General features: G+C 46.3%; 1 protein-coding gene across 1 annotated transcript in view; it reads right to left on the minus strand.

Annotated features, from left to right (window-relative positions):
- Positions 1 to 3,524, minus strand: part of LOC147034772 (uncharacterized) — a 29,823-nt gene extending 26,299 nt beyond the window's left edge. The window contains exons 1-3 of the mRNA XM_085856109.1: positions 3,427 to 3,524; positions 3,066 to 3,129; positions 2,933 to 2,985 (exon numbers count right to left, since the gene is read on the minus strand). Coding sequence (XP_085712235.1) covers positions 2,933 to 2,985; positions 3,066 to 3,129; positions 3,427 to 3,524 — 215 coding nt within the window. The remainder of the gene's footprint in view (positions 1 to 2,932; positions 2,986 to 3,065; positions 3,130 to 3,426) is intronic.
- Positions 3,525 to 11,179: the final 7,655 nt, after the last annotated feature.

Genomic DNA, 11,179 nt, shown 5'->3' on the forward strand with positions numbered 1-11,179 from the left:
CTGTTAAATGTTCCAGTTCGTTGCCTGTCGTTTCTACCATTGACCCAGCACGGTTCGGGCTTGAGGAGTAGTGAGGCCGTTTGTGCCGTAAGTTGTTTATTTGGTCCGGCGCGGCTTTGGTAACTTCCGCTTGGTTACGCCGGACCCCAGTCAGTACATGCGACTCGGTTCGGACAGAGTCGGCCGAGGGTGTGGCTTCCCCGGTAGCTAGACGGCGTGAGTACTTAGGTAAATTGGAATAGACAAGTGGACCCTACCTCACGCCGTCAAAATATTGGCGACCACGGTCCTTTAAGTGACCCGTCGACTCCGGAGTTATCCGGGGTGACGACCTTTCAATTCCGGTGTTCGGTGGTAGACGGCCCGACTGCTCCGTCTAGCGGTCGTCCTCGCCACCGACCCCCGGCCCACAACAATATATGTATATATTGTCTCCTAATAAATGAATGTCATTTTCTGTCTGTGTGTAACACCAATCACGCCAAAACTACTGGGCCAATTGGCACCAAACTTGGCACATGGACCAAGTTAGACTACGTGGTGAACATGGGCTACTTGGTTTTATTTGTAGTCACAGGGGTTTGGGAAGGACGTTCAATGAAAATTCTCTATGTAAATGTGTATCACCACCCTGTGGTGGTGGAAGAGGGTGTTACAAGTTGACTGTGGAGATAACTTGCATTTTTGCACTGTACACATCCCCAGAGAGTAGGAATCCCCAAAACCAACCTCCACGAATCAGGGGAGGCAGGGGAAATGGGGGGGGGGTGGTTGTACAAAGGGATGGGAAAGGGTGGAGTAGGAATCCAGAGGGGGTGAGAGGAGGGGAAGGGGTGGGGTGGGAGTTTGGAGGGAGGAGTGTGAGGAGGGTGTCAGAGGGGTGGGATGAGGGAGGAGAAGGGGCAGAAGGAGGCACCCCCTGCTAGTACTGTATACAGTATATCTACTTGCGAGGTACCCGTGCTGTGCACAGGAGGGAACCCACAAGCAAACAGACATTGCAGAAACGGCGAATATCAAATGATAAACCAAAAAATTCCACCTGTGACACCTTCATTCACACGTCAGGCATGGACAGCAGGTTTGTGAATGACTTGGCCAAAAAACTTCCTGCAGCTGACCCCAACAGAAGGTGGGTAAGATTTCAATGATGTCGATGGTGAAACCGTAAATGTCACGGGTGGAAACCCTCACATAATTTCCTGATTCTGCTTTAAAGTCAATCTCTATATTTTCATTACAATCACAAACTAATACGACACCATTAATATAACAAAATACAATGTCACAAACACTCGTGAGGAAAACAAAGACAAACAAAATAATGACCAATTACTGTAACGTACTCACAAGAAGGCCAGACATAACACACGCACGCACGCACGCACCTATCATCAAAAAAATCATCAAAAATGAATCACATTTACATCAAAAAGTACTTGACAAAACATTTTTTACAAATTTGAAGTTTACAAATCTTTTACAAATCCTATTCTATTTGAAGTTATAACCTTAAACTTATAAGCAATTTACTGATTTCCCGATACCCCGGATCATCAGCTGACACCGTTTTTCATCAAGGTTTCGATCCTTTCAGCCCAGAACCTCTCCAAACGGCGGATCCACAATCAGTATGTCGCAGGTCCACATCAGTAAAATACTCATCAATAGACCCACAACCTCAAAGTTGTGTCCACACAGTCAGTCAACGCAGCAATGCAATATCCTGATTCAAAGTTATTTGATTATCACTTTTATTTCAAGTAGTACTACATTTGAATAACTTTGATCATTCACCACTTTATATGATAATATATTAAGCAATAAACACTTTACCTTGTAGACATGTCCATGACACAGCACCTGCATTTGGTCATACTAACATACCCTGGAGACGCCCTGATACGCCTGGAGCTTTTTTTTTTTAGCAGTCGGAAATGCTGTTGAGCTCAATTCGGGTTTAAATTTAGAGTTTGAGAGTTTGTAGAGTGTATCGCATTTTCATTTCAACAATTGAACAGAAACAAAATAAAATAAATAAAGTTAAAACAGCACTTGGAGAAGCAGTCCGGTAGTTCTGACTTTAATGAAATCTGATGCACATCTCATGGAGATGCCCGGAGAAGTCCGGATATTAAATAAATTAAATAAAGTTACCACCCGGAGACACCCTGAAATTAAATATTATTTTATTTATTTAATTTTCAGACTTCTCCGGGTGTCTCTGGGCAGTGTTTAGTACGACCGCCTCCATCGAACCATTGACTCAAACTGTTATTCAAATATTTAAACGATCATTAAAGTTTTGTTAACCTCTGCCATCGAAGATGGACGGAGGTTACTGTTTTCACCCCTGTCTGTTTGTTTGTTTGTTTGTTTGTGAACAGTATTACGGAAAAACTCCTCAACGGATTTCAACGAAACTTGGTGGGGGGATGAGGTATGGTCCAAGGGTCATGTCATTAGATTTTGGACTTGGACCAAAGTCCAATATGGCCGCTATGGCGGCCATTTTGAAAAAAATATTTGAATTTATGTTTTTGCATTTCTACATGTTTTAAGTGATTTCCAAGCCCAAAAAAATTGTTAGAGAAAAAAAAACAACAAATTTTGCAACTTTTTTTTCAAAAAAATTTCGATTTTATTTTTCTGGCATTTATACATGCGCGTTGATCTAGTTTAGTTTATTCAATCGTGGTTCAGTGGAGTCTGATCCGTTTTGACCTACAATGAATAGGACATCAGGTTCACTTAAGTGACCCAGCAGTATTGGCAGCGGAGGTTTTGCACTCTACCGAGTGCTCCCCCTCTAGTTTAACCTGTTTTTCGTCAGTTTTCCTTACGACATTACATCCGGATCGGGAGCAGTTTCATACGGATCGAAAGTCCAAATCATAATTGTATGGAGGAATTTACGAAACATCCCACCCACCTGAGGACATCCACTAGGACCCCAAAACGTTCTACAGGTTTGGTAGCGCTAGCCCCAAAACAGAAAGAATAGTTAAGCGACGGACAGACAGACAGACAGACACTCCTGCTTTATAATGTAGACGAGCGAGGTACCCGTGCACTTGAGGGGGCTCGACATCCGGTTCGTGAAGGACTTGGGCAAAAGACTTCCTGCAGCTGACCCCAACAGAAGTGAAGTGGGTAATATTATTTTATACGGGCACAGTCAGGCGAATCCGCGAATGTCACGGGTAGAAACCCTCACATTATTTTCATTCCAAACAGCATCATTCCAATCACTAATGAATACCATACCATTAAAATAACAAAATACAATGTTACAAACACTCGTGAGGAAAACAAAGATAAACGCCGTTCTGACATTGCATTCCGGATCGTGAGCAGCTTCGTACGGTACGGATCAAAAGTTTCAATCATAATTGTGTTGAGGAATTTGTGAAAGCTGCCACCCACCTTAGGACATCGGCTGGGACCCCAAAACGTTCTACACAAGGTTTGACGGGGCTCGCCCCAAAACTGAGGGAGTAGTTCAGGGTCGGATATACACGCATACAGTATATGGCTGACTGGCAGGATAGCTTAGACTTTAGAGATTCAGTTGAGGTGCTTACCTCGAAGACGTCTAGCCTGGGTTTGAATCCCGACACAGCTTCAAACTGTCATCCGATGTTTCACAGGCAGGGGAGGTAAAATTTCATGAATCAGGTATTGTCCGCAAGAGGATTATATAAGGTTCATCAGTGTGTGTGTGTGTGTGTGTGTGTGTGTGTGTGTGTGTGTGTGTGTGTGTGTGTGTGTGTGTGTGTGTGTGTGTGTGTGTGTGTGTGTGTGTGTGTGTGTGTGTGTGCAGTCCCTCGGATGGACGTTAAACTGGGTGCCCCGTCTGCCCGCATTAGTTGGTGAACGTTAAACGTCCCATAGGGTCCTTCAGGAAGAGTCGGCGAGCTATCACCGGCACCATTCACAAATTCTTGAAATGACTGCTGCTGAGAAGGCAATGGCAAACCACCCACTTTCACCTTTGTTAATAACCTGCTTCGGCAGCACCGGTGCTCTGCAACAGAGTACGGTACATCAGAACCACAGTACATACATCATACCCGCTTGGAAGCGGTTTGAGTTACTTACTCAAACGGTTTGGCCGTGTTTGTCACCCACCACGTTGTCACAAAGGAGAGGCAACCCGAGGGAAACATGGAAAAGGAACATTCACTGTTCGCTTTACGTGACAAACACCGATCTGAAACGGCTCAAGCAAATCCGAGGAAACACGAGTTAAAATGAAGATATCGGAAATGAAACGACATGAATCACAAACACGGCGCGAAATATCGATCTTCAGTTATAAACATGGGATAAAAAAACACACGTGACATATGGAGTAAAACGTGAGGCCCGTGTGTGTGTGTGTGTGTGTGTGTGTGTGTGTGTGTGTGTGTGTGTGTGTGTGTGTGTGTGTGTGTGTGTGTGTGTGTGTGTGTGTGTGTGTCAGGGAGAGAGAGTGAGAGTGAGAGTGACGTTAATTTGTAAAAGTGAGTGCGAGTTTGGAATCGGACGGCGCGCAGGGAGGACGTACCACTCGCGGCACGGGGAGCGCGCTCGTTGGAGAGCAAGTGAGAGCGTGGGGAGAGGCCTCGCTGTACAAAGGGAGAGATAAGGAGAGAAACGGACGGAGAATCGGAGAGAGATGCGAATATAGACACATATAAGGACGCCGAGGAAGAAAGGGGGACACAGAGGGGACGGGGAGTGGAAAGGAGACCGTTCGACGGAAGGAGAAGGAGAGAGAGAGAGAGAGAGGAAGTGAGAGAGAACGAAGCGAGGAGAGCAAAATGGAGATGGAGAGAGAGAGAGAAAGGGGGAAGTGGAGGGAGGGGTGGACCGAGCAAAGCAGGGAAGAGCAAGCGAGTGAATGTGGGCATTGATGGTGTTTATGCTAATTATGAAGGTAACGGAAGAGATGTTAAAAAGCTAAAAATTAAATAAAAGGCGAGAGAGAGAGAGAGAGAGAGAGAGAGAGAGAGAGAGAGAGAGAGGGAGAGAGAGAAAGATAGAGAGAGAGAGAGAGAGAGAGAGAGAGAGAGAGAGAGAGAGAGAGAGAAGAAGAGAGAAGAAGAGAGAAGAAGAGAGAGAAAGAAAAGAGAAGCTGTGGCTTCAAGGATTTGAACGGACAAGATTCATTGTTTTGTACATTGTCATTGGAACGAGGAAATAAACCCTCTTGTGTGTACCGTACGTATTAAGTAAACGGGAGGTGGATATTAAATAATTGTGTTGGTAAATGGAATGTGGATGCCACCAATAAATACACCACCGAGAGGTCGTTCTGAAGTCCGAGCCGTGACTGGTCCCTCCATCACGATAGTGCCCCCTCTGTACTGTACACTGTGTGTCTGTCCACCCCGTATCGACCATTCATTTATTACGTACATAAAATGGTGACAAGTTTTAAAGTCTCTCATATCCTAAACAAACATGCCCCACACACTCCCCCCTCCAATGTCCTTCCCTTTTTTACATCACTGACCCGGTCTTCACGACCATTTCAAGAGTAATAGTTCAACGACAACTTCAACAGCATTTGGTATATGTGGGACATTGTTACCAAATCGCTCAACAATGGATGGTGATCCAATGATGGCTGTGGCACTCAATTCATGTTACAATTTCATTTCATATGTAGCCTGTGGCTGCTGGTTGGATCATTCCTCGGAACGCAGCAGTGTGCCGTTGACGCAGTGCCCCTGCAGGTATGAAATATGGTTTGGGTGCCAGCGATAGCTCACCTGCTCTTCACGAAGGACACCGTGGGATCTTTAGCATCCACCAAAGAATGCTGGCAGACGGGACACCCGCTTCACGTCAATCCAAGGGAATGTGGCGAAAAACCTTAGGGACTTGAATTTGAACCCCTGTTACCATTGAATTAACACCAGGTCGGTTGACTCACCCTTTCGTCCTTCCGAATTCAGCGAAATGAGTTCCACTGTACTGGTAATCGAGGGCACTACATCAACGGCACAGTCGCACCCCAAGAAAATGATGCAACCAGCAGCCACAAGCTGCACACGATAGATAGCTACCTGGGTGGGTCGAGATTCGAACCCCGGCCGGGCAGCTTTGAATCAGTGTGCGAACCCTCTTAAGCAATTTGTACACACAGACGTACACGATTTCAAATGTATCAAACGTGAAACGACTTGAAAGAGCAGCAAAGCTGTAAATAATTCATATCCGCTGGGAAATCCGACAAAGCATGGAAGCTTCTACTGAAACACAGCATAACAAATGACCATCCTTTTCATTTTGTTCATCCATCTTTTGTATTCAAATTTGCATTCTGTTTCATCCATTAGCCATCATTTGAAGCAGTTGAGTCTGGGGGACAACTACAACTTCTTCAGCATCACCTACACCGACAGAATTGCTCAACATACTCTTGTTCTACCCTTGAGCTAAGTGTTGTGGTACAGCACGTTTCCATCTTGTGTGAATACAAAATAAGTGGGGAAAATTGTCGTTGAAGGTCACAGAGGGCCATAGATCCTGTGATTGTAACAGCTGTGTCACCTGACATCTACATAGCAACAGAGGTACATCAACTGAAAAACTCCAGTGTAAGTTGAAAAGAGTAAAAACTCAATTGGTTGATTCCAGAAGTGAGATAGGCCAATGGGTGCAGTCGCAAAGAAACAGGGAGGAGCCTCAAGTCCTCCACTTCGCCACTGGATGGAAGGCGAGGGTCTTCTCCAGAGATTCAAATAAGGAAATGCATTTGGAGGACTGGATTAAGAATGTCAATTATCTGACAGTCATCTTTCCGAGCAACGAGTCATGTGGTTTGCAAAGGATGGTACGAAAGGTCCCACCAGAGCATCATTGATTGGGTAAGGTCAGCTTGGCTCAAGGATGAAGTATTTCAGATCGTCTGAGATATATTGGGGGCCATATGGAGATCAGAGCAGAGGCATGGTGTTTTTCAGCTGCTGTCAAGCTTCAGATGAAATGACATGAGAATCTTCACATGCTTTGATATGCATTCACACGATCGGTATGGAGCACATTCCCTTGGAAGATAAAGAAGAGTTCCTCAGCTCAGTTGGTGGAAGACCTCCATGACATGGAGTTGCGCCGCTAAATGTGTTGCCGACTGTCCAAGAACCCTGGACAGTCCTTCCAACTTCGTGACTGAGCTGTTGCTTGGTTACACAGGAGATCTCTTTCAATTGCTGTGATCTCACCAGACTCAGGCCATGGGAATGGGACCAGTGGACCCTTCAAATCCAGTCATGGAAGCCTTAAATAAAGAGGACCACATGATAGACAACATCAGCATACACTGGGAGCAGATGGACAGCATTTTGGAGATAATGAAATGGCAACAACAGTGCCTGGCGAGTAGGACTCTGGGAGTCAAGAATGCAAGGCAAGTGTGCTATGGATGCGAGAGTCCTGATCGTTTTGTTCATGACTGCCGAAAGAATAGGTGGGACTGCAGCACGTTCCAGCCCAATGTAGCCCAAATTTCCTCCCATTCCCAATGGTTAAACAGCCTGAGGACAGCAGAGAGGATGCCAACATACAGGAGATTACCATCCATGACCATCAACCTAAAGTAGTTGAAAAGGCCGAGAGCCATACTGGAGAAGAACGATGGACCAGATATCTGGGATCACAGGGATGCCAAATGAAATGAGGTATGTAGCTCTAAAAAATATGGTTGAAGTTTCCTCCTGGGTGAACCATATTGTATGGTGAATGAGATTCAGTGCCGTACCAGAGGAGTTGCCCAATAAGACCGGCCCATTGGAACACTGCCATACTCAATTATGGAGGACATTGATTATCTACAAGAGATGGACAAAGATATAAGGAGATTGAAGGCCTTCTCGCATGCCAGCAGGAGACCAAAGGTGAATGACATGGTAAAAGCAACCAGACTGTTTAAGATCCTTGTGAGGCAATGGGATCATCTCAGTGAATCTCACAGCATATCACGTGCACCACTACATAATGGACCGGTGTGTAGAAGTCCGGCAGCTGTTACTTCCCAAATCCTTCAAAGACCGTGTGCTCAAGGCATTCCATGATCAATTGGAAGATCAACGCATGGAGAGGACAATTTTATTACTGGGCAGTATATATGCTACTTGGCAAGTATGACAGCTGATGTAGAAAGATACTGTTACGGTTCTAGGAACCGTATGCATACAAACATACGGTTGTCCCGAAGTTAGTTATGCCATTAAGTATATGTGCAGATAGATCCCTTCCTTGTGTGTAGTGGGAAAGCAAAAGGGGTGCGTTGCGATGGTTTTTTAGTTAGGTTAATAAATCTTTATATCCCCTCCATTACGATCCACGGTACCATAGCACTTGCAGCCTTCGGTTCGCTGGCAACAATGTACCACTGTCCACCTGTTGTCTCCGGAGGCTCGTTCTTCCGAGGCAAAATCTTCACGTCCGCAATTCCTTTTCGGCTTCCCCAAACATTCCAACTCTTTCTTGACTGGTCCAGACACGCGTGGAGTGGGCGGGTTTTCCCGGCTTGGCCGAAACCCTGGCCAGAAAGTGCGGACCCAATGAAGGCCCTGTCCAATCAGGACGGACGATGACGTCAGCTTCGCCAAGGCCCCTACCTGACCTTGGGGATCTATAAATTATGACACCATCCTCAGAGTAGAGGGAGAGAGTCGGAGAGTTCGTTGTTGAGTGAGAGAGTCGGTGGGTTCATTGGCTGGTTGCAAAGAAAGAAGGAAGGTCGTGAGTTGAGTGGTTGAGTTCTTTGGAGTTCTGTGGTAGAGTCTTGAGTTAGGCGGTTGAGTTGGTCCCTTGGTTGTTGGTTGAAGAAGGAAGGTCGTGATCACGGAGTGCCTGCCCACGTCTTGCCTCGGCGGCCTGTCTGTTGTGCTGGTCCGAGTACACCCGACCTTGACCGGGTCTCTCGTTGGGTCCTGTCTGCTGCCCCATTCTACGTTGGACTCCGTGCTCTCCACCCGGGCTCCTTCACAGACACGGTCTCCACACGTGCGGCTGTGGGCCGAACTGCACGACCTCTGTCGGGTGCCACACCACGGAGCATCCCTTCCCTCGGTACGTTCAGGTACCAAAAGAACTGCGACTTCAGCTCCCTCCCTCCGTGGCTGCAAAAGTCCTTTGCCATTCAACTGGGTTTATTTTGTCCGAGTGTGTGTCTGAGTGTGTGGTGCCTGTCCATTAAGTAAAAACTGTTTAAGCTTTTAATTACTGTAATTCTTGCCTGTATTATTCTTGCGACAAGTCTGCTCTGTGTCCGTTGTTGTCTTTTCCTTCATTGGTCCAGCCTGGTTCGGATCGAAGTTTAGCCAGGTCTTGATCCCCGATAATCTGTTCATTCTAGCCGGTACGTCCTTGGCAGTTCCGCTCGGCTGCATCCGATCCGGAGTTGGTACTCTACCGTAGTTGGTAGAGTGACCCGGTTCAGGCAAGGCGTACCGAGGGCGTGGTTCCCCGGTAGTCGAAACTGCGTGGTTAATTAGGTAAACTGATTACACCTGGCAGGAAGACCCTACGCTACGAGATTGAGTTATTGGCGTCCACGGTCGGTTAAACGACCCACCGCGTCACGGAATTATCCATGAGCGACGGCCTACAATTCCGGGAGTCTGGTGGGAGACGACGTAACTCCCCCTACCTAGTGGTCATTCTCGCCACCGGACCTCCGCCCGCAACAATACTTTCAGTGATGCTAGAGATGTTGGCTTGCCAAATCACCTCCATACGTGTGGCCTACAATGGGAAGCCTGCAAGGCAAGAAGCCTCTTAAGAGCCTTGTCTTGGATTTTCATAGTGGTGGAATGCTGCCTCAGATGTCAGATGCCCAAGAGAATGTTTTGGTGTTAACTGATATATTCGCCAAACTCACACAGACCATTCTTACAAGGGATTAAAAGCCTCAGACTGTGGTAGAGGTATTGGTGAAATATTGATTCATTAGATAGGGAGTGCCTCATCATCTTCACGGTGACATAAGCGTCACTTTGAGGAAGTGGTCATGAATGAGCTGTACAAATTGTATGGTAGAGAGAAAAATATAAGACGATGCCATATCATCCAGAGGGCAAGGGCCAGATCGAATGTTTCAACGAGACAATGCACAATCACCGATGGATGCTGGGAGTAGAGCAGAAGAGGAAATGACCCAAATACCGAGCCAAGCTTGTCTTTGCATACAATTTAACTCCTCATTCATCAAGTGGATATTGTCCCCATTAGTTGCTCTTTGCCAGGGAACTATCCTTAACAACTGACACGCTACTCAGGAAGATGAACCACAATGTGGAATAGACTAATTGGTTGTTGTGCACCAGCAGCACATGCACTGAACCTTGGAAGTAGAAGGATCCAAACTATGGTAGGAAGCATTGAACCATGCTATATTTTTAATACAAGGCTTAAGGCTCATAAGGGCTGGCAGGATGGCCGAGAAGTTATCCATACTTTCCTATAAGCCATTTAGCCTGGGTTTGAATCCCAACTCAGCTATAAACTGTCATCCCAGTGTTTCAGAGGCATGACGATTCATCAATGTGTGTCCCGTCATGTCTGACAGGACATCTCCATCTCTCTCAGCCTGCAGTTCAGATGTGGCCGACAGCGGGCCTGGATTCAGAAAGCAATCTGGTGATTCTACAATGTGGAATGCCCTTAGCAGACTTAAATACCGCCTATCTACGAAAATGACTCGCCTAAAATGGACCATTCAATCTACAACTGCACAGCACAGCATCCCACCTGAGATCAGCCCAAGTAGGAAAAGTATATCCTGTGAAGGGAACGTATAGTCTTCTAACATGGGAATTACGAAGGATGACTCCTAGTAGGAGTTCCAAACCATCGGCACGACAATTTCTAGAGCGGAATGAAGGGATGAGACTGTGACATTTGCCAGGATTGAAAGCCATGTGTCATTTATGAGAAAAGTATCTAATCAATTCCAGATTAATGGAATGACGCAGCTGCTCTCTACTTGGCAGTGGGATGGACTTACTGAAAAACACATTATGGAGTCAAATGCAAAAACGAAGAAAGGGTTTTCAAGGGCATCGGAGAGGGCGTTTAAGTAGACGCAGAATAAGACTGGGCCCCAGACACTGCCTTCAGGCACTCCATTCTCCTCTGGGAGACAGAAGGAGATGGTACCATGGATAGCAACACATTGACTGTG

Source organism: Eptatretus burgeri, chromosome 1, assembly GCF_056783735.1.
Source record: "Eptatretus burgeri isolate ZD-2024b chromosome 1, Ebu_testis_v1, whole genome shotgun sequence".
Lineage (NCBI taxonomy): Eukaryota > Metazoa > Chordata > Myxini > Myxiniformes > Myxinidae > Eptatretus > Eptatretus burgeri.